Source organism: Halichoeres trimaculatus, unplaced genomic scaffold (genome assembly GCF_033239565.1).
Source record: "Halichoeres trimaculatus isolate MK-OKI-2021-1 unplaced genomic scaffold, fHalTri1.1 fHalTri1_scaffold_20, whole genome shotgun sequence".
In the NCBI taxonomy this organism is placed as follows: domain Eukaryota; kingdom Metazoa; phylum Chordata; class Actinopteri; order Labriformes; family Labridae; genus Halichoeres; species Halichoeres trimaculatus.
The window spans coordinates 27,277,005-27,300,650 of record NW_027437198.1 but is presented as its reverse complement, the minus strand read 5'-3'; the positions used below and the strand labels follow the sequence as shown (position 1 = coordinate 27,300,650).

Sequence of the window (23,646 nt, the reverse complement as noted above, 5' to 3'; positions counted from 1 at the left end):
ATTGTTGTAGACTGAAAAAGCTTCTGTGTTTAGTGCTGAACGTCCGTTGTTTCTGACTGACAGATTTCACTGATGCACCAGTGTGGGCTTGTCTCACCCTCTCTGAGTCTCCTCCACCCTGCAGCCGCCCCAGCTCCGCCGCCTCCTCTGTAACAAAACACCAGCAGCAGCAGCAGCAGCGCGTTCAGTAAAAGCTCCTACCCTCATCACGTCTTCAAAGCCTCCTTTGGTCTGTGTGATTGAACAATTACCGCCATGCTTAATTTGTTACCAATGGGGACTCACACTCTCCTGGTTTTACCTGCATGCCTGCCGTGTTTACCTTGTTCCTTTGACTCCATCAAGAGGTTTGCAGATGAAGTCAGTTACACCGGGCAAAACAACTCACACTTTCATGGCAAAATGGTTTCCATCACAGCGTGCGCATCACGCCTTTCTTTAGTGTGGAGATGGAGATTTAAGAGATGTCTCTGTTGGAAACCTGATCCACAGCTGGTAAATCCTCACTCTGCTTCTGGTCAGGTGTGTAAAAAAATGTGTATTTGAGGCAGCCAGGAAACAATCACATTTATTCATTTCTCTAATTAACTCGAGGTTAATGACACTAAGTTGAACACATGAAAAATCTGCAGCATCTCAGCTCGGATTTTGAAGTTTGAACTCAGAATTTAATGTAAAAGTAAAATAAAATTGTTCCACAACTTTTTTTCTGTCAGATTTTTTACTGGGGAATTTATTTCATTTTTTATTCTCTGAGTTATTTTTATCAAGCTAACAATGCAATGAGCTGTGCTGTAATTATAATAATTTGTGCATCATCAAATATCTGCAAATTAAGAATAAACATGTAAAAGTTTATGTCCAATTTCAATATTTGAAGTGAGTGAAATCATAAATTTGATTTTTTTCTCAAACTCCCGATGAGTTTTACTGAGTTTTAATCGACCATTTTTTAAATATTTAATAAAACCAACTTATAATATTCAATTCCTGCTATCTGTCTCCATTACTACTTCCTGTTACATCATTAGTGTAAAATAACTGACATCATTTGAAAAGCAATAAATGCCTTAATTAAGGAATTAATACAATAACAGGGGTTTGATGGTTGTAATTATTACATTCTGCTCTCATTTAGAGGGAATTTAAACACTTTGAAGTCATTCAATCACCCACAAGTTATTACATTACTACAGCTCATTGGGAAAGCTTTCATCTGCTCCTCTGAAGAGCCGCAGACGTCTGTAATCTGTGTCAGAGGCCGACGATGGGAAATAATAATCCAGCTCTGGAATGCAGAAAACTGATGGCGCTGTTTTTAATCAGAGTTTGAAGTTACGTGGTTGCTTCCATGTGGAGGACCTTCATGGACTCAGAGATCATGGAGCTGGTGTCGATCTGTCCGTAGATACCCACTAAAAACGCCTTGTGGAGCAGGATGTCTGCGTGCTCTGTGAGGAGAGGAAAACACGTCATGTGAAGTTAGGACAAGATAAAAATCTGTCTGCATATACTATTAAAAAAAAAAAAATTCTTGTGGATTATTTATATTGCCATTTTTTTTCTATGATTGGTTGACCAATTTTCAAGTTTCAAATTTTTTTGCAAATTTTCAAAATTTTCAAGACTTCAAATTGTCAATTTTTTTTTGCAAAACTGCAACATTACATTTTAGCAATTTTCTGGGATTAAAATGTTCTTGATTTTTTTCAATTCTTTCTTTTTTAAAATTTCACTTTTGCACTTTTTTGCATATAGATAAATTTTTGAAATTACAAAAAAAAAGTGTGGATGTTTTATGTTGCAATATTGTTTTACAATTTTTGTGCAAATTTTCAAAGTTTCAAGAATTTTTGGAAATTTTCAAAATTTCAAAATTTCATTTTGTAAAAAAAGTTTGCAAAATTTTTGCATTTTTTTGCAATTTTCTGGGATTAAAATGATTTTGATTTTTGTGCAATTCTTTCATTTTTTTAATTACACTGACATTTTTGCATTTTTTGCAAATAGATAAATTTCTAAAATCACAAAAAAGTGGATTATTTATGTTGCAATATTGTTCTACAAATATTTTGCTAATTTTCTAAGTTTCAAGAATTTTTGGAAGTTTTCAAAATTTTATTTTGTAAAAAAAACTGCGAAATTTTTGCAATTTCTAGGATTAAAATGTTTTTGATTTTTTTTCAATTCTTTCTTTTTTGATTTTCACTTTTTAAGTTTTTGCATTTTTTGCATATAGATAACATTTTGAAACTACAAAAAAAAAATGTGGATTATTTATGTTGCAATCATGCTCTACAAAGTTTTTGCAAATTTTCCAAGTTTCAAGAATTATTGGACATTTTCTAAATGTCATATTGTTAAAAAAGTTTTGCAAAATTGCTTAATTATTAGATCTTTTTTGGGGGGAAATTTTTTAAATTTCACAAAATGTTGCAATTCAAAATAAAATACTTATAAGTGAAGTTTGCAGACCCTCGAGGATACGTCATTTTACAGAATATTTTATTCTGTATATTTCTTTTAAACAAATAACCAGACATTCGACCACACTCACTGAAGCGTGCAGTGACATCAGGATGATTTCGCCCTGGACACAGAGGTTTGAATACGACACGCAGATACTCTGAGGGAATGAGGCAATGAGAGCATGACTGAGAGCAGAGGAGGATCGTCTCACCCTGACAGAGGAGCACGTATTCTGGAAGGTTCCTGAGAGCGGTTTGCACCACGTCAAAGTTCCCGCTGCCCATGCAGTACATGAAGGTCGGCAGGAAGTCTGTGGCGAGGCTGCGAAGCACGCGGTGAGATGTGAACAAAGAGGTCAAACACTTTAAAACACATTTCATAAATCGATGGTTGTTTTGTTTTTGATGTTGTTATTTCACCAGGGATTGTTCTGGATGCAGCGCAGCGCCAAACTGAAGGCCATGTTCCGACACAAGTCCTCAGAGGACGCCATGAGTCTCTGCAGGTCGTTCTGCAAACAACAACAACAACAACAACAACACACGGCTGTGACTGACACGTTACACACGCTGACACACACTCCTCTGGATGCTGCTGTTTCTGTTTGTGACTCACGATGAAGTACTGGATGATCTCTGGGCTCCTCCTCGACTTCTCATCCACCTCCGTCAACACCTCCAGCACATCTACAGCAGAGAGGGGAGAAGAAAGAGCGTATTACTCACTGTGATACAGGGTTTATACAGATGAAACAGCCACGGCGGTGTGTTACTCACCCTCCACTGCCTCTCCTCTCGACATCTTCTTCAGGTACGTCGTCATGTCGGCCGCACTCAGCGAGACGGAGGCGGAGATGTTGACGAGGGGCAGGGAACCTGTGGCCATGTCGTCTGGAAAAGAGCAGAAAGAAAAATCTGAACTTTGTTTTCAGTAAAAACACAAACAAGGATGTTATGTTTTTAACTTTTCAGATAGGAATAAAAAACCCTCATGAACTCACCCTCTCCCTCCTCAGGAGCCACCTCAGCACACGAGCTCTTCACGGGCAAAGTGAGTCCAGCTAGGAGAGACTTCAGCTGAACCAGGTCTGGGTTTTCTGCACACAAAGTCCTGACAGGAAGAGAAAAACAGTCAAAATGCTGGAAAAGGTTAAATCGGACAGATTGTTTCATAGTAGTCCACTCACTGCAGGATGCCAGAGTGCTTCTGTAAATAAGGAATAGCAGCCGCTGCATCATGGGTGATGTATTTCTGGGTGAACTGCAGAAACTTGTTGATGAAGAGCAGCGGGGAGCGCGTCCTCTGGAAGTTCTGCAAGAAGAAAAACACAAACATCCTTAAAAACACTTAGATTTGTTGCTTTACAGGGTGAGGATGCCAGCGTCTGAGCCTCCCACCTGAAGGACCTTCATAAAGGACAGAAGGCAGTCCTGAAGCGCCCTCTGGTGGTCACTGTGGAAAACAAGCGGCTGCAGCAGCTCCAGGATGGCGAGCACGTTGCTGAAGAACGTCATGTGGTTCTGCTGACGAAACTCCTGCATGTTGAGGTGGATGCGGCCGTGAAGGAGCCCCGCGATCATCGGGAGGTGTCTGAGGATGGACGGAGGAAAGGAGAGGAGTCAGCCGGCTGAAACATCGACCCAGGCCACAGAGGATCGAGGGTTGAATCATAAAGTAGATAAATGTTTTCACCTGAGCAAAAGGACGGGGTGGGACACGGCCAGTTTCCGACAGGCGAGGTTGGCGTCAGACGCACGGCTCTCAGCCGACTTAGAGTCTCCAACATCGGCAAGGAGGGAGACGAGGCGATGCACCAGGACGTCGAGCTGAGGTGATTCATGAGGAATAAAGTTTAAAGTTTGGATTTAAAGGACAGGTGTGTTTTTATTTTTCTCACAGAGGGTATTGATGATTAAAGACACTGACACTAAATAAAATCCTGCGTTAACATTTAGTTGAACTAAATCTTCATCCCATCTGTCAATAAAGCCTGCCACCGCTCTACTTCACCTCCTACTACATCAACAGCCCACCAACTTTCCATGCACCTGTGGCTAACCTCAAGTTTTACAGCCCTGGGAAGATAACTACATCTACAAAAAGACTAATCTGGAAGAAAATACTGATTTTAATTCTGTGTGGATGAATTCATTTAACTGACAACTATTCATGCTTGATATATGGCAAAGCATTACCAAACAACAAATGTTATCAATATATGTTTTCAAATGCAGTATACTTTCATAATTAAAAAAAAAATTGAAATAACAAAATAAAAAAAAATTGCTCATATCTTAAAAAGCAAAAATCTTTACAATTTTTTGAGGTTAGGATGTTTTTGAATCTTTTTAAATTTTTCCTTTTTTTAAATTTCACTTTTTTATTTTTTCCAAATGTTTGGGTTAAAAAAAATAAAATTACAAAAATATTTTTGGGAAGTATTTATAACACAATTATTTCCATAATTTTGGGGGGATTTTCAAATTTCAAGAATTTTGCAAATTTTCAAAATTTCAATCTGCTAAAATAATTGCAAAACTTTTTTATTATTATTTTTTTTGCATTTTTATCAAACTTTATTTATTCAAATTTTGAAATTACAAAATTGCTCAAAATTATTGCAAAATGTTTAAATTGCAAAAATGTTTAAAATTTAAAAAATTTGCACTTTTTGAGATTACGTTTGATTTTGATTTTCCTTGCAATTTTTACTTTTTTAATTTCAATAATTTAAATGTTTTCTAATTTTAACAAAAAGACTGAAATGACAAAAAATATTTTTTGTGAATACTTTATGGTTAATATTTTTGTTCAAAATTTTTTGCTAATTTTTTGTTAATTTTAAGAATTTTTGCAATTTTTCAAAATTTCAAATCGTTAAAAACTTTTGGAAAAAATTGTTTGAAAATTATTAGTATTATCCTTTTTTACTTTTGCAATTGTTTGAAATTTCAAAAAAAATTGAAATTTAAAATTAAATATTTTTAAGTTAAGGTTGCAGACCCTTGCTCTAGAAAACATAATTATACAGAATATTTATTTCTGAATACATATTACTAAAAAATTACCAGACATCTGACCACACTTATCGAAGCTTTCTGTGTCAACAACAAATGGACGATTTTGCCCCTGGGACCCAGAGATTTGAATACGATGATAAAATCAAAACCCTGACGTGATGATAAGTGTAAGACGAACGTATTTACCTTGCAGCTGGAGCCGTGTGCCGCCCCTCCACTGCTCAGGGTGCCTTCAGGGAGCGTGATGTGCTGGATGACCTCTGGGAAGTGCAGATAGATCTGCAGCAGCAAGCTCTGGCACCTCTTACTCATCGCACTGCATCAGAGAAATGAAGGAAAGCAGCTGAGTGGTGTGAGCGATGTGACGGATGGAGAGAGTTTTTACAAAGCCAACTTTGTTCTTCATTTCAAAGAAAATATTCCTTCAGATTTCAGAAATTCACACTCTCCATCTCTTTGATCAGATCCTCTGCTCGTGATAAAGCACTCCTCCATTGTTAGGGACTCAGAGCAACATAATTAATGTACATTAATACAAACTAAGTCCATGAATAGATTAATGTAATTCTGGGGCATTTCCCTTTAAGTCACAGTGGTTTCATATAATCCTCTAAGGCTCCCGTCAGGCTCAAATGATGCACTCTTTACTTACTGAGGAGTTTATTACAGCCCTGAATTAAGGGAATCAGAGCGACCTTGACCACGAGGAAGGAGTCTGCAGCTTGTTCAATAGTTTGTGTGTAATTGGAATAAACAGCAGCTTATCTGAGAGCCAGCTTTCACAAGAAGAATGCTAAATATGTTTACTCACACAAGGCCAGGGCCCTGTTTTTTATCCTGATATATTTCCACCAGCAACCATTTTTACCAGACAGCTTAGCTCTTCTTAAAATACTGTAATTCGGGAGCTAATTTTGCTTGACCTTGGCCAAAGTTTCCTCATTAAAGCGGTTTAATAAGCAGAGACATATTCATGAAAGGAGGGTTTGACTCCACAAAGAGTTGCACCCTGATCTCTGACAGCTAAGTCAGAGCAGGAATTCACAACACAGGCAAGTTTAGAGCTGCAGTCTTAATCCTCTTGGTTTCATTATGAGACACTGACCTTTTAAAGAGATCACAGAACAGACGACTTCTGCTGGTTTTAATTTCACACCAATGGATCTAATTATCGAGTTTTCCGCACACACACATCAGCATTGTGGTTGACAGAAGGAGTCGAAAAAGTTCGTCTGCACCCAAAAGTAAAATCTACTGCGATTCCCTCCGAGTGTATCACCAGAAAACGTCTCTCTGCTAATCAGACGAATGATGTGAGGTGTCAAAATAAACAAACTGTGACGAGACGGAGACCTGGACCTCACCTGTCCTCCCATTTCTTTGTGCAGTTGATGAGATACTCAGAGACTTTCTTGATGTTCTCCAGCTCCCCGCCGCAGTAGGAGTGAAGGAGGGGCAGCCGGGACTGGATGAGGGAGCAGGACGCCTGGTCGTCGTGGGCTGAATCGCGGCTGTTCACCTCTGACTCGGATAAGATCAGGTCCACCAGACTGATGAGCTCCTCTGAGCTGAGGCGCAGCACCAACTTCTCCGTTTTCTTCTGCACAGACGCAAAGAAAAGAGTCATTCAGGATTTATGTTCTCACACATGATGATAATAGTAATAATAAAAATAAATAAATAAATAAATAAATAAAACATAAATATATAATAATAATAATAATAATAATAATAATAATAATAATAATAATAATAATAATAATGATAATAATAATAATAATAATAATAATAATAATAATAATAATAATAATAATAATAATAATAATAATAATAATGATGATAATAATAATAATAATAATAAAAATTTGTGTAGCACTTTTCAAAAAGTCAAAGTGCTTTGACAACAGTCAGGACATAAAACAAGAAACACAAACTTTAACACACAGAAATCAAACAAAAGGCTTAGATCGGACGAGACAAGTCTTAGAAATATTGTAGCTTTATATGAGAAATAAAACAAGACAATTTAAGAACCATGCAATATAAAAAATGAGACTGGAGGACCAAAATAAAAGCTGAAAACATTGATCAGCAAGAAAAAGAAAAAGAAAAGGCAATAAAAAGGAAATGGGAGCAGGAAACAGGACGGCAAATATAAAAAGATAATAATAAGAGTGTTAATTGACTGATTAAATAATAAAATAAAAATAAAAGCGATTAAATAACGGGCACGAGATTAAACAGTAAAAAAAGCAAACAAGACAACAAAATTTAAGTATGATAGAAATAAAGGAGATAAAAGATAAAAGAAAAGATAAAGGAAAAACAGACAAAAAGAGACTGTATCACATAAAAGCAAGCCTGTAAAAGTATCCAGCAATCAGTATCGGTTAGGGATGCACCAATACCGATTCTGGTATAGGGTATCAGTGCATCGGTGCCCCTCAAAGCTGGATCGGTACCGGTGGGGTCCTGAATAATTGATTTGGGACATCACCTCTGACTCATTTTATTTGTTTTTTGCTGAATTAACAGACTACAGGGTAAAAAACATGACAATTGATTATTAATATCTGCACATTCTGAAGCATGTTTTTACCAAACTGATGGTAAAAATTAAATATTTTATAGTTTAAATAAATATTAACTTCAGGCACTCCATATACTAATTTTTTGCCTTTTACCTAAAACATTACCAGTCTTATCCCTTAATAGGACATTCAGGTTTTTATTAAACACAGGGTATCTGCCCAGGTATCAGTATCAGTACCAGAACCAGAAAAGTTGGATGGTAGCATCCCTCAACAGTACTAATTTTAGTTTTTTTTTTTGTGTTGACGTGGTAAGAAATGTGTGTTTACATTAGGGACGTTTGATATCACTTTTTTTTCAGACAGATACAGGTACAAGTACTCCCACTTGGGTACTCATTGATACTGATAGCACAAGTACTTTTGATACATAAAATTTAAATTAACAGTGACAGATCATTTTGATCATGAAGTTTAACACAAAACACAAAAATTTCTCTTCAAGTTTATGATTTGTTTTTAATAAAAAACAGACAAAAAATCCTAACAGCTGTCAGAGTTTTCGTCATTTCTAAAAAAAATAAACTTAAATGCAACATAAAAAAGCTTAACTGTGAACTCTGGTTTATTCGTATTGTCTTAACAGGACCTGGTGCACATTTGCCGTGGTGCCAAACTGAAGCAATGAAGCGCCAACTACTGGTGAGGAGGACTGACTAGATGTAAGATATGCTTTGAGTATCGACAGCCCATCCCTAGTTTATTTAATAATAAAAACTCAAAGCTTTCCAGTTAAGCATATTTACTTCTCAATATATATCCTTGTAATGCTGCATTCATGTCCAGCATGGAAAATCACCTACTCTTCCACTCCCTCACAGTTGCAATGATGCGTTTAGGTACCTAAACATGGTAACGTTTAATTTTTAATTGGTTTTAATTGGAATTTGGTCGCTACCTGTAAAAGTACCTCAGAAAGGCTGACAGCAGAGGAATCTGGTCTTACCTGGGGGATCTTCTGGTCACGTCCCTGCCAGATTCTTGGGATGTGGCTGCAGGCCCACAGGAAGTCCAGAGCAGAAGATGGATCGAGTCTGAAAAACACAAAAAACATTAATTCACATCATCCCTTAAAAACATCAAGACTGGATCAGGCGACTCCTGTCAGAAACCATCAGCTGATGAACCAGCGTACTTGTAGTCTCTGCGTTTGCTGAGCAGGGCGCTGATACACTGCAGGAGCGTGGACCAGTTGGACTGATGAGTGAGCAGAGCCAGCAGGTAGGGTCTGTACGCCGGCGTCCCCCGGGCCTGGAACATCAGAGAGTCGTTTAGGATGAGCAGGGAGATGATAGAGACACACGGTATGAGGAGTCAGGATCATTCACCTTATTCAGGGCAAACAGGAGCTTCTGTTGGAGGTCGGGACACACCGAGGTGACCTCAGGGTCCAGGTGCTCCAGCCAGTCCACCAGGAGCCCAGAGCTCAGGCCGGACTTGGTCATCTCCGAGCTGGAGGAAGAAAAGGAGAGGTTAACACACTCGGTCTGCAGCGCTGTGTTTGTAACAGAATCAGACTCTGATGCTCACCTGTTGGAGTCCGCCTCCTTTTTCCCAGCTCGCTCCTCGCTTTCCTGAAGCAGCAGAGAAATCACGATGGCCACCGGGCCGGCCGACCCCGTCTGTGTCCCCACGGTCATGAGGAGAGTCAGCAGCTCCTCCAGGTACGGGGACCTGACCTCGATGAGACCCTGTAACACTGAGACGGAGAAACAACACGTTCAGGAAAAGTCTGAAGATTCATGATCAGAGAGTTTCAGACGTTTCTTCACCTTTCCCAACGAGCTCGGCCTCCGCGTTACACCTGTCCCCAGCCTTCAGCATCGCCATGACGGCTCTGAGTGGGACCTCAGTGTCTCTGTGATACGCCAGAGCTTCAGCCAGGTGGAGGAAACCTGTCCGCACTGCGAGGCAGAAACACGCATCACTTCCTGCTCACGCAAACATCAACAAATCTGTTTCTCAAACGATGAGACTCACCGTCGCTGTGCCGGTGTTTGTGGGTGTTCTGACCGGCGAAGGATTTGAGCAGAGTCTTCAGAGGTCCCGCCTCCACTGTGGGGTTGTCCAACCAGATTAACATCTCAACCACGACCTTCAGGAACAGAGAGGAGAAGGCGACGTCCTGCGACACCAGACGCTAAGAAAAATAAAAAAATCAGATGAAGTTTTCAGGATTTCTGGATTCAGAAAGAAAAACGCAGCAGCTGACGGGATAGAGAAACTCACCTGATAGAGGTGGAGCTGACGCATGAGAGGGCAGGAGAGGGCGTGGCTACGGTGCATGGACATGATGATGGGTCCGGCGTGAGCAGACGACAGCAGAGCCACGAAGGCCTGGAGGAGCCGAAAGGCCAAGCCGGCCTGCTGGATCTGCCCCTGCTTGGCCCGCATCAGCTCTTTGGCCAGGGCCTGCTGCAGAGCCAGGGAGAGCTGGCTGGGAGGGGGGCCATGCCAGCGGGGGTCCACCTTCAGGGGGAAAATCTGTCGAAGAAGGAAGAGAAAAAATCTGTGTTTTTTCTCTCATATTTTATTCATTCATATATATTTACAAAGTATAAACCTGGGATGGACTAAATTTTTCATTTTGCTAACTGTGTTATGGTCAAAAGTTGTGACTATTTTTTAGCATAAATCCATATTATAACAAATTTAGAGTTATTTAACATTTCTCTGTCAGACTACACTCGCTAAAAATGTCCCTCATCATTTATATCACAGTTTAGACAAAATGTAAAAGAATTATGGCTCAAAAATCCCAGAGAAAAGAGAAACCTGTCTCTAAAATTCTACATTTAGTGATGCTAACACAGTCGACAATTCCTCCGTTTTTTGTCCCTTGTGCAAACTGCTAACTTTTTTTTTTTTTGTTAAATTGTAAGATTAAAAACTGTTAAAAATATATATATAAATTATAAAAGTTCTTAAAATTTTTTGTAAATTCTTGATTTTTTTTTTGTATAATCTTGCAAATATTTATTTATTTATTTTTTATTTTTGCAAATATTTTTCATTCTGTTTGCATTTTTTTGGATTAAATAATGCAAGTGTTTTTTTTATTTTGGATTTTATTTTATTTATTTATTTTTATTTTTTGCAAATTTCTAAAAAAAAAAAAAAAAAAAAGACGTAACATGTATAATTTTGTAAATAAAGAAACTTGGAATAATTTTTCTTACCTGTTAAAGAAATGTTCCTCAACAAATTGTTATAAAAGATGTCTAAAGTATCATTACATTAATAAAATTAACTAAATTTATTAAAATAATTTCTAAATTACCAAAATCATTTATGTGTACATTTTTTGATTGTTTTTTTTTTTTTTTTCTTCATTTATGGTCATTTTTTCTCTGGAGTCACTGGCAATCGTTTTTAAAACAGCTGTCATGTTTTCATAATTTTTTTATTTTTTCAAGATTATTTTAACTTAAATGTCTTTCCATTTTTTTACTTTTTTCTGTGCAAAATTCTTTATATTACTATTATTATCATTTTTTTCTACTTTTTAAGCTCAATTTTTTTTTTCTATTTTTTGTAATATTTAGGGTTTCTTTTTACAATGATTTTACAGAGAGAGTGTGGTTAAAATTTAGTCAAATTCCTTGTATTCTTGAGATACTTGGTGAAAAAGGCTGGCTCTGAAGAGTAAACTCGACATTTGAGAAATCAGACAGCACAAAAACTGCAAATTCCAACACATGATTTGCATTTTTAGCTAAACAAAGTGAAATATCAGCCAAATGACCCACTGTATAATTTATAAGTTTACCTCATGGACTTGAAATGTCCCCCTAATTATAGAATCACTCACTAAAGAAAGTAAAGTTCGGAGGGGGGATTGTCGGTGATGAGTAAAGAAATGTTAACAAACATGGAGGGAAGGGGTCGTACCTGAAGCAGCATCCCGGTCAGATCATCCTCTGGTCCCACAGCGGGAAGCTGAGAGGCTGCTCTCATCTTCACAGAGCTGTGCGGCGTCTCCACCGTCACTTTGGCTTTACTCGTCTCAGCAGAGTCTGACAGCGAGGATAAATTATATTTTTATTATTCAATAATTTATAAAACAGTTAAACTTCATCATTTTGGACTTGGTCACCAACCTCTGTCTGGAGGCAGAGAGGAGCTCAGTAAAGAGTGGAAAGTGTGCCCCCCAGTGGCTCCTCGCTCATGCTGCACTTCAACCAGGTGAGCCATGTAGTCTGTGACAGGAAAAACAACATGAGATGAATACTTCCACCACAGACGTCGAACTGTTGAAGCAGGATGTTTGCACCGCTCTCACGTTTGTCCATGATGTTCTGCTCCAGTGATTGTGGATCATGAGAGACCGCCTGGTCCAGGTACTGCAGCAGTTTGCTCATGCTGGACACGGGGATGCCGAAGGACTGGACGAACAGCAGCAGCTGCTGAGGCTCCAGGTCGTGTAAAGCTGGAGGGGAACCCACAACCTGTTTTATTAAAGAGTAAATTTACAGACGCAAACACACAGTTTCAGCTCAACAAGCCGTACCTGCATCCACCAATCGAGCAACTTCTGATCGGATCATCCTCAGTTTCAGCCAATCAGGCAGAAGGAGAGCCTCCTCTGACGTGTCCACCAGGAAGGCGGTGGGGAGAGGCTTTTTGTCGGGAAACCAAATGTCCAGAAGAGCGTAGAAATCACTCTCTCCTGTGAAACAAAGATAAACTGTTATTAAAGCTCCTGGGACATAAAATCCTGATCTGTGGAGAGGAGAGGACGACCTTTAGGAGGCCCCAGCGTCAGCAGGATAACCATGGCGTGGACCACAAGGATGTGCATGGTGGCGGTCTCTCCTGTGGTCCAGCGTAGAAACACCTGATCCTGAGATTCAGACTGAAAGAGACAGAAAACGTTTTATCCTGTGAAGCTCTCGACTTTCAGCTTCACAGACCCCTGCAGTCAGAAAGAGCTGCGTTCAGTGATGTGGAGTCAGAACCAGAACTGACCCAGCTGTACAGATCCTCCCCCTCTTTAGTCTTCCTCATCCTTTTGATGTAGGTTGAGAAAATGGTGAGGAAGGCGCTGAGAACGGCGTCGGACTCCGGCCTGCAGGAGTGTTTGGAGAAGAGGCTGTTCATGATGGTGGAGCGCTCCACGATGAGTCGAGCCACGTCCTAAAGGGGGGCGGTCAGAAACAGGATCCATGTCAGAGCTGCTTTAAAAAAGTTAACATCAAAGATTTTCTTTTCTTGTTCTTACCAGAGCGAGGTCGTTGTGAGAGGCCTGCTCTTCCACTGGTGCATGCTGGGAAAGGTAGATGAGATAGGCACTGATGGTCTGTGGGTCTGTCTCCATGTGGATGGCCTTCAAAGAGCAGAGAGACCGTCAGAAAAGGACAAATATTTACATCAATTTAAACCTACACAGGAAAAAAATTAAATGTTATCAAGTGTTTTTGTCATTTTTTCTGTAGGAAATTATTTTTGATACTAAGTCTAGTTTCAAGGAAATCTTCCAGCAAATTTCTGTGTAAAACTTTTGCTAGTTTTTTAAATTCCAACATTGTCTGACATTTTTTAATAATTATTTAAATTAGTTTTTTTTAAACCTTTGCAAATATTCTTCAGTTTTTAAATCGTTTGAAATTTTTGCAAAATTGTTGACATTTAATTTTTTTTTTTTTGTTAGCATTTTTGACAGTTTTTTTTATTATAATTTGGATTTTTTAACCTGAAATTTATTTTTTTTGGCCAACTTATGAAACAATATATTTTTTTATTTTTTGCAAATATTTTAAAATAAAAGAATGATATTTGCAGATTTATCAAAAAAAAAAAAAAAAAAAAAAAAAAATATATATATATATATATATATATATATATATATATATTTATATATATATATATATATATATATATATATATATATATTTTTTTTTTTTTTAAATATTTGCATTTTTTTTATTTCAAAATCCCAGAAATGAATGCAATTTTTTTAGTTTTGCAACATTGTCTTAAGTTTTTTAATAAATTTTTAAATTAGTTTTTTTAAACCTTTTCAAATATTTTTCAGTTTTTAAATTGTTTGAAATTTTGCAATTTTTTGACTTTTTTTTTTCAAGTTACCATTTTTGACAGGTTTTATTTTTACTATTATTTGGATTTTTTAACCTGAAATTTTTTTTTTTTTTTGCCAACCTATGAAAAAAAATATATATATTTTTTTTGCTATTTTAAAATAAAAGAGTGTAATTTTTGCAGATTTATTAAATCTAAATATATATATTTTTTAACTATTTGCATTTTTTCTAAATTTCAAAATCCCAGAAATTAATGCAATTTTTTTAGTTTTGAATATTTTTAGTAATTTCAACATTTTTGACATCTCATGTACAATGTCATTATTCAAAAATCTTCTCATTAAGATGGTTATTCTCTAGATTATAACTGTATCAAAATTTTACACTTTCTTGTCTTTGTTGTGAAGATAAAGTAGATTTTGTGTCTTCTGAATGACTTTAATCCAGGTGATCTGAAATTAAACAGCTCCTTTAAAAGTAAAGGTTGCAGACTCCTGCATTGGCTGACTTTTTTTTTACTTGTTACAGTAATTCAGACCTCATTGTGTCTTTGAATAACTAGAAATAAGACTTTTTTTCTGGGCTGCTCAGGTGAATGTAGCTCATATTGAGTATAATAAGAAAAACTCTTGATAAGATTTCAGTTTTTTGCAGTGTATCCACAGTCAGGGGAGACATTTACCTGCTGGAGAGCGGTGGACGTCATGCCTCGGACGCTGTCGAACAGAGGCAGCTTTGGGAGGTCTTGCAGCAGCCACTGGTACCCAGGTAAGAGCTCAGCATCTGCAGAGTCCTCCTCCATGGGCTGGTCCCGCTCCTCTCCATCCTTTAGGCCTCCTTCGATCAGCACCAGAGACAAACCCTGCTCACACACAGAAACGGATCACAAACAGATTCACTCTCTGTCATTGAGTCTGTAAACCTGAGGTGGTGGTCTCTGCACCGTTCCTACCTTCATGGCCAGGACTCTCGACGCCACCTGTGAAGAGCTGAGGCGTCGCAGGAAGTAGTCCAGCACTTCACATGTGGTCTGTTCGTCCGCCTTAGGGCCCAGCAGGAGATCCTGGAGACGCCCGAGGAGCTGCCTCTGTTTCTGCTGTCTCTAACAGGACGAAGGGAAATCATCAGTGTTAAGGACTTTATAAGACAGAACTGGATCCTGCAGTCCAACATCGACTTACTTGTCTCTTCTTCGCTTTCTGCTCTTTGCTCTCACCCTCTTCATCATCCTCGATGGGTAAACTGTCGTCAGCGGCGTCGTGCAGCAGGAACTCACACAGGCACTGCACCGGGAGCACGTCCAAGGACCCCTCACTGGACTGGACCAGGTCTGCCAACCAGGGCATGGACTGGGAGGAGGCCTGGGCAGAGAGGATGAAGGGAGCACAGGATGAAGGTGGAGACCAGTGAAATGTGGTTTCTGGTGACGGAGGTGTCGCTGAGCTTCACCTGTCTCTGGATGATGTTGAGGAGGAAGTCTGGGTTGCGGCTGCGGCAGAGGAGATGTCCCAGACGCAGAGACTGGTTGAGGCTCTTCACCTGCTCCTGCACCTGAGGAGGAGGTCTACGAGGAGGACCCCTGAACACGAGACACACAGATGGAGTTAGACTTCCAGAAATACGTGCACACACACTTCCTCCACGCGCCCCGCTGTCTTACTGAGGATCCAGGCTGGTGAGCTGGGACAGCAGCAGGCTGTTGCTCTCGGTGATGGTCTGTTTGGTGGAGGCTGCAGCCAGGTGGCTCTCAAAGGCCAGGATCTCCTGCTTCTCCCTCTGGGAGATCTGCAGCTCCCTGTTGATCATCTCTGTCTTAGTGTCCTCATCGGCCACCGTGCATGGAGGGTAGGTGTAGTTACTGTGGAGGCAAACGGAGATATTCATCAGTAAAAACGTAAAAATAAACCAGTCCCATTGAATTCACTGGTCACTTACTTTGTCATAACCATCTCCATGAGCATCTTCAGCGTAGGATAACCGTCCCAGGCAGCCAAACCTGGAGGAACACAGGAAAAGAAAATGTCCTCATTTAAAATAAAGAAGATTTGTTTTTCAGTCCCTTCAGGCAAAAGATAAATGAGCAAATATAGAAAACAACCTGCTCCTTCCTGTGGAGAGAGTTTGATTGAAGAAACATCACGAGGTATATTATTTTTCAAACACAACAGAAGTATAAAACTACCAGATGTTGGAGAGGGGAGGGCTAATCACTGTCATGTCTTTTGGGACTGTCCCTCAATAAAGTCACACTGGGTGTGTGTTCATATCAAGTAAAAAAAGCTGTAACACAAAAACAGATTAATGCAAAGGTCAAAGACAGGGTTTAAGTGATGTTCAGAATCTTAACCGTGGAAAGACTGGCGTACTCGCTCAGATTAAAACTGGACAAATTTGAAGAAAAAATGGATAGAGTATACAAAAACTAATGAGTTGCATTTTATTACATAAAGGGTAATTATCAACATCTCATTTCACACTACAGATTTCGATTTGTGAATGTGACTTAAATTGTTATTCTGCGTTTTATTGTTAATATTGTGATAAATGTCATTTTCATGATTTGGACAGTTTTATTTATTTATTTTAAATCTGGTTACAGATACACACATATTTAGGTTTTCTCATTTATGATTCCTTAGTCTCTTATCATTTATTTATTTATTTCATTTTTTCGAATATGAATATTATTTTATTAATATTAATTGATGTTAATTAATTAATTTGTTCATTTTTGTACAAAAAAATTGTACCATTTTTGCCTTTGGTCCTTTTTTCAGATAATTGTAGATGTTAACTAAACAGCTATTTTTCTGAAGGTCAAGTGGATTTATATGACAGACTATAAATCGACAAGTGAAAAAATGTTGTTTTTTTTAATCCATTTGGAATAATTGTCCCATAAAAATAAATTCCCATCTGAAATGATAAAGAAATTATGGTAAATTTTGGTATTTTATTAGAGTGGTTTCTTTAATTGTTTTTTTTTTTCTGTTTAAACACATCGTTAGGGATGGATGCCGAATTGGGTACTTTTATAGGTACCTACTGAATTACTGAATTCTGTCAAAAGTAAACGCATCCTTGTGACTGTGAGAAAGTGGAAAAGTAGGAGATTTTCTATACTGGATATGAACACAGCACTGCAAGTTTATATGTTGAAGAATAAATATGTTAAATTGAAAAACTTTGAAATTTTATTATTAAACAAACTGATATTTTTACCATCTACACACAAAAAAGTACCAAAAATTGGTACCATTGAGTACCGGTACCAATTGCCAGGTACCAGGCATTGGTACCGTATCGTTTCAGATGTGAAAGGTACCCATCCCTATACATCGTACATCTTATTTATCTCTGTTCTGTTTTGTTCCGTTTTGTTATGTCTTTAACCTGTTCGAATATACAAACAAATGAAATGAAATAAAAATTGATTCACTATGTTAATTATCCTTGTGCTTATGTTTTATTAAAAATTGTAAAAATCAAAGAAATAGGAAGATTTGTATCAAAGGTGCATTGAAAAGTGATATAGTGACACAGCATTTTAATAAAATGAGAACTAAAAAAATGTAAATGTACCTATTTTCTGAGGATTGAACGCAGCCACGACGAGCAGCAGCAGCCAAGCTTTCCAGTACAGAGTGGAAATCGCCAGGTTTGGAGGCTGGTACCTGAAACAAAAAGAAAAACGAGTCATTTTTTATTTAAGGTCACAAACTTTACAGTATGAAAGCACTTTAAGAGCTATTAAAGAGGGCTGTGTTACCCTGCAGGCAGCTGAATGTTCTCTGGGTGGTGGTACGTGCACAGGTTCAACACGGCGTCGATGAGCTGGATCCTCTCCACTTTCAGGACCTCCAGATCTGTTTGAGCCCAACAAGTCAGAGAATCAAGTTAAAAGTTTCCAGATCTATTTTTTGGGCAAAAACTATGATTGAAACAGACATACCTCTACAGTTTTCCACTTCATCTTTAGTAAATGTTGATTTTCAAATTAAAAAATAGAGATGAAAACCTTTATGGCTTTACTGTTACTAGACAGTTGTTGCTTCCCAAACCCCCCACAATACAGGAGTGGATTAAAATTGTAAATTATAGTTATGCTAGGGAAAAGGTTACTTTGTGTTTACGTCTGCAAAAAAAGATGTTTTTGTTAAACTGTGGATTAACTGGGTTGAATGTGTCAAATCTGTTCAGACAGATTTTGCTGAGGTGACGATTTAAGGAATTTGTGGCTCTATTACCTTAGTTAGCTCTTGTGTTAGTGTGGTTTTATTCTACTTTTCTTCCTCTCGGGATTATTTTACTTTGTTGATTCTGCACACTTTGTCTCTCCTTTGTTACATTTAGTTTTTTATATTTAAATAAGAAAAGAAAAGACTGAATGGCAAAGGAAACTCTGTTACTTCTTTCATGAATATGACTTGTTCTGATGTCTGCCTTTCAGAATCAAAAAGAAAAAATAATAATATATTTTTTTTAAGTATTTAAATCTATAAAATTGAAGATGTTTATAAATAATCTCAAGCAAACAGAGATTATAAACATGGACACACACCGTCAGACTGAACTCCAGCAGCTCTCTTCACCAGGTGATCTGCCAGCTCCATGGCGTCCGCGGGGCCCAACGGCAAATCACGTGACAGCCCGATCACCAGGATGCGCATCAGCGTGTCCTCCAACAGAGGCACCTCGGAGCAGAGGCGGAGGAAGAAACTGAAGAATCAACCAAACGGGAATCTTAGTCAGGTGACCGCTGAGCTAGAGATAAAAATAATCCAAATTTGAAGTAGAGGAGCCTCACTTCCTGTCGCTCTCTGGGGGCCAGTTGTCCCACTTGTAGTAGGTCTCAGGTTGCTCGGTGAAAAGCACTTTGTGGAGGCTGCAGAAAAAAAACAGAAAGGTCAAAACAAAATCAGCTGAGCAGTCTGAACAGGAAACACAGCACAGCTACCAACCAGTGAACGTAGTCTTTGGCGCCAGTTTTGCTGATGGTAGGAACCACGGTGTGAAGCCACCACACCGCGTCTCTCTGGATGGAGGCGATCTGGTTCTGAAACGACCTCAGCACCTCCAGATCTGAGAGGAAACAATCAGTCGAATGTTCAAGGAAAAGTTCAAACTGTGAGTGAAAGAAAAAGAACAAACACTCACTCTTCTTCTCTCCTTTGTCCCACGCAATGCCTGCTTCTTTGACCTGAGCGGTGATGCCCAGCATCATCGAGACCGTCAGCAAATCCGTCACTTGGATAACGAAGCGCTCCTGCAGCAGAGAGGAGAGGAGGAGCACAGGTCAGAGCCCAGGAGTGAGGAGTGAAGCAGACATGAGGGGATTTTACTCTCAGATGTGTTTACTTTGAACTCCATGTCCACATATGTCGCCTCCTTCCTCTCCTGCATTAAACCGAAGCAGAAGGACTGGAAGTTGATCTCATGCTTCGTCTGTTTGATGATTTCCCTCAGCAGCGCTCTGGAGGCGCGGAGGTAATCGTCCTTGTTGGTGAGCAGGTCCTGGAACACCATCGCCAGGAACTACAGACGACGACAGAGGAGGTGAAGGATGAGAAACACAGATTTTAACCTCCAGAGATGCTGAAACACTGATTTCATTCCCCTCACCTTGGGCGCCTGCTCCGGGCTGTGCTGCAGCACGGTGTGCAGCACTTGCATGTTGTTTGGATTCCTGGCGTTCGACAGCTCGTTGAAGATGACCAGCTTCACCATGGTGCCCAGGTTGTCTCTGTGTGCGTTGAGCAGCTCTCTGCAGGATCACAGCAACTGTTAGCGCCAGTCAACAACCAATCAAAACCAAGCAAGCAGAGAGACCGACTGACCTGACACACAGCATGTAGTGGTTGAGCAGGACTTTGGGTTTGAGACGGATCTTGATCAGGTTGGAGATCACCTCCATGTCGTCTGCTCCGTGGGTGTTACAGTTCATACACAGAGACATGAGGAGGTCCTGGGCAGGTCGAGTCAGCTGAGCAAACACACACAAAAAGTGAGTCCTCTGTGTTTCAGTGCAGGTTTAAAGAAGGAGTGAGATGCAGTGAATCTGGGTTTCTCACCTTTGGGTTCTGAAGCCACATCTCCAGCCGCTGCACCGCCATGAGCCGTGCCTCTTTGTAGCCACACGTTGCCGTGAGCAGACGCAGCAGGTTTCGAGACACGTTGTCCATGGGCTGCCTGCGGTTCAGCTGATCTCTGAGGACGTCCAGTACGTAGTCCTCCACGCTCTCTGCCAGCTCCTCATACCTGGAACATTCAGTGAACAAGAGACGACACATGTGAGTAGGGCGGGAATCAAAAACCTGTCCTGTTGAGAATCGAAAAGAAACGTTTTAATCCATCGGTATTGTTAGCTTTTGTGCTTAACAATTCCATTTTTGATTCTTTACACTATGCCCAAGCTGCCGGACCTCACCTCGACTTCTCTGCTGCAGCTGTTGGATAAAGTTTTCCAAGAAACTCTGATTCCTATTTAGGATATATGCTGAAATCCTGAGGTTAAATTCAATACCTTTTCAAGACTTTTTTTAAAACCTTTCAAAAATTCTTAAGACCTTAGCGTGACTTTAAGCTGTTGTTAGCAACCGTTCTTTGACAGTTGTAGTTTGCATTTTAACATGAATTAGGAAAGCTGAGAAGGAATGAAGCTTGAAAGAATAAATGAAACTAAAGGCAGGTTAATTGACATTCCCATTCCCACAAAAAGTCACAGCCGTTATTTCAGGCCAACTTGCAGAAAAAAACTATGATTTTATATCATCATTGTTAAAATTTAGGACATGTGCTTGAGATTGTGTTATTTGCTTTTTTTCAGAGTTACATACGGACAGCTACTAAACTACTGTACAAACTGAGTTTGTCACATTAACCTACGGATATGTTGGGCTGCTAGCGCTACGTTTAGCCCGCGCCTCACAAAAGTAACAACTTTGCTTGTTGTCACGTCTCAAACAACAGCGCTATTTAACTGTATTGATAAATACCTTATCTTGTCACATTGTATCCAGTAAAAAGGTGATTTAACAAAGAAAATTTGATCATAAACAACTGAGATCAAAGGAAACTTTCTCTAAATCGTAAGAATCCAAGATCCCAGGTCCTTGAAAGTCAGAGAAATTTTCTCAGGAGGCTTGAGAAACTCTTATGATCTAGAGTGAAATATCTTGAGAAGCTAAAGCTTTTTCCAGATCCTCACGCTGGTCTGTGATGAGTGTGACGAGCAGAGTGATCGTCCAATCACCAGGTGTGGTTATTTTTGAAAGTTCAGACCCTGAAAACATTTTCCAACCAGATGGACTATTTCCGTGGAGGATACATGGAGCTGTCTGTCTGGTCAGGTTAGTTTGTAACAGTCGCAAGGAGGAAAATAAATATTCATACGATTAAGGCTTTTTAATACTTTTTAAAGGCCTTAATTTTCCCACAACTGATTCATCAAATTCTAATACTTTTTAAGACCCCGCGGACACCCTGATATTCAGTGCATTCACCATGGTATAAATCTCCTTGTTTACCTAAAACGATATAAACAAAATAGTGCTAGCTTGATGCTAACGTATACAGGAAATTGCATTGATATGCTAGCGGTTAGCATACATCAGCTTCAAAATAGAATTTAAGCTATCATCACAGAAACACCTCACAGTTAGTCTTTGTAAAAAACAGTGAAAACTCCAAATATCAAAATACTGGCAGGCTCATGGCTTCATAACCACTTGGAGACACTTGCTTGCCTACTTGAATTAATGATATATTACAAAACAGTGCATCAACATCACATGACGTGCAATTTTTACTTATTTCTGTATAATTCTGCCCAGAGATATCCAGATCCAGTGACCAATTTTTTTATTTACTTATAAACTTAATTTAATGTTGTTGGCCCAGAAAACCTGTAAAGCTACTTTTTGTACAGAAAAAGTTCAAATCCAAATCACACCCAAGTTTTCCTAAGATCGACACAAGTTTTTTCTTTACCTTGGCATAACCTGCCCTTCATCCTCAGGGCTGAGTTTCTCCTCCGCTATCAGCAGTTCAGTCTGGCTGTCGTCCTCATCGGGGGTTGAGGGATGAGGGCTGCTTCCTAAAAACACAGACAGCAAACCGAATCAATACAAGCTTCCTGAATCAGCGAGAAGTATCATCCAGCAAGGTGTGTGTTTGTTTTTGTTATGTAACTGCACCTGCACTGAGATCTCCACCGGTGCGACCCGTGTCAGCCTGCAGCAGCATACTCTTTGGGGGCATCTTAGTCCCAAAAGCGGTCTGGATGTTGTCTACAAAGTTTTTACAGTGAGAACTGTCCACCCAGATTCTCTCCCCCAGAGAATCCTCAATGTACACCTGGAAAAACATTATATGTTTAAGAAAAAAACACTCTAGTAAATTTATACGAGCAGTCTGAGAGATGATTTTTGCTTCTTACTTTTACAAAGATCTCTGGCCAGTTCTCATCCTCCTCATAGGCTGCCATGAGCAGATTACAAGCCAGAACAGACACAAGGCTGTTTCCTTTTGCTTTGAAGTTGATCGAAGCATCTCGACGCAGGAGGCTGCACAAGGCCTGGAAGATCAGACAAGATTTAGTCCAACACCGATATCTGAAAGATTCACTGTGACATTATGTAAACAAATCATGCATGAATGGTCAATCTGAAGTTGTAGTAACTGGATGAAAGAAAGAAATCAGAAATCCTACCTCAATAATTCCTTCAGTAGCAAAAACATTGGGCTTGATTTTCGCCAGGAACATGAGGCTGAGGTACAGGGTGATGTCAGGCTTGGCTCTGTTCATCTTCAGCTGTTTCACCGCTCCACACAGCAGTCCCTCGATGCGATCATCATTTCCCTCAGACTCTGCAGCTTCGATCTCATCCAGCAGCACTGCAGGTGAAACTACAAAAGACAGAGTTTCAGTCTGTCAGGTATGATAAAATGTGCGACTTCCATTGTGTTTAATAAGCTCAGTGTTGGTTTACCTTCAATAGGCACCACTGACGGCTCCTTTATGGAAGGGGAGATCGCTCTCTTGTCCACAGCTGCTACATCAGCGAGTCGCCCCAAAGCACTGACCGGTGGGGTGGTGGAGAGTTTGGGCCGTTTAGCGAGGCTGGACAGACCAGAAGAGGAGGACAGGGTGGAGGAGGTCTCCCTCTTCCGATCTGCAGGTAAACCTGAGGAGGCCGGCTTCAGGAGCACAGCGGGGGCTTTGGGCTCTCCTCCCTGGCTCTTTGATCCAAGAGCGATGAAATCTCCTGGTGGTGGGTGACCTGGGGGAATGACATGTCAGAGAAAGGTGTGACTTTTCATTTCATTGAATTATTTGTATTTTTAAAGCAGTCTGGTGTGAAGGTTGTACCTGATGGTTTTGCAGCGCTGGGGCGTCTCAGAGTTGTTGGCTTTGGTCGATTCATGATGACTGACAGGCACAGGTCAGTTAATCACAGTAAATCAAACGTGGGGCACATCCAGGTCTTGAATATTCTGCAAATGAGAAAAACATGAACAAACACA

The 23,646-nt window shown here is 39.5% G+C and overlaps 1 protein-coding gene across 1 annotated transcript; it reads right to left on the bottom strand.

Annotated features, from left to right (window-relative positions):
* On the bottom strand, positions 1-23,646 carry ints1 (integrator complex subunit 1). Its single transcript, XM_074696453.1, has 47 exons — positions 23,492-23,646; positions 23,112-23,402; positions 22,832-23,028; positions 22,559-22,696; positions 22,317-22,476; positions 22,111-22,216; positions 20,193-20,379; positions 19,959-20,104; positions 19,744-19,885; positions 19,480-19,656; positions 19,279-19,387; positions 19,083-19,203; positions 18,929-19,006; positions 18,683-18,840; positions 17,891-17,987; positions 17,704-17,795; positions 16,057-16,117; positions 15,782-15,979; positions 15,571-15,700; positions 15,303-15,482; positions 15,074-15,223; positions 14,804-14,983; positions 13,302-13,406; positions 13,049-13,216; positions 12,824-12,935; positions 12,591-12,749; positions 12,363-12,509; positions 12,181-12,279; positions 11,972-12,096; positions 10,310-10,564; positions 10,061-10,220; positions 9,853-9,984; positions 9,611-9,779; positions 9,409-9,532; positions 9,216-9,331; positions 9,027-9,114; positions 6,854-7,089; positions 5,676-5,805; positions 4,162-4,295; positions 3,867-4,059; positions 3,656-3,780; positions 3,470-3,579; positions 3,246-3,359; positions 3,085-3,155; positions 2,889-2,980; positions 2,681-2,790; positions 1-1,451 (listed from the first exon to the last, which is right to left on the bottom strand). Exons 1-47 carry the CDS (start codon positions 23,544-23,546, stop codon positions 1,336-1,338), a joined length of 6,543 nt encoding a protein of 2,180 aa, XP_074552554.1. The 5' UTR covers positions 23,547-23,646; the 3' UTR covers positions 1-1,335.

Excerpts from the sequence above, each read along its gene's own strand:
- ints1 (XM_074696453.1), bottom strand. The coding sequence starts at position 23,546 with ATGAATCGACCAAAGCCAACAACTCTGAGACGCCCCAGCGCTGCAAAA. Across the intron at positions 20,105-20,192 it reads TGTGGCTTCAGAACCCAAAG|CTGACTCGACCTGCCCAGGA; the intron begins GTGAGAAACCCA and ends GTGTTTGCTCAG. Across the intron at positions 10,221-10,309 it reads GTCAGCTCCACCTCTATCAG|CGTCTGGTGTCGCAGGACGT; the intron begins GTGAGTTTCTCT and ends TATTTTTCTTAG.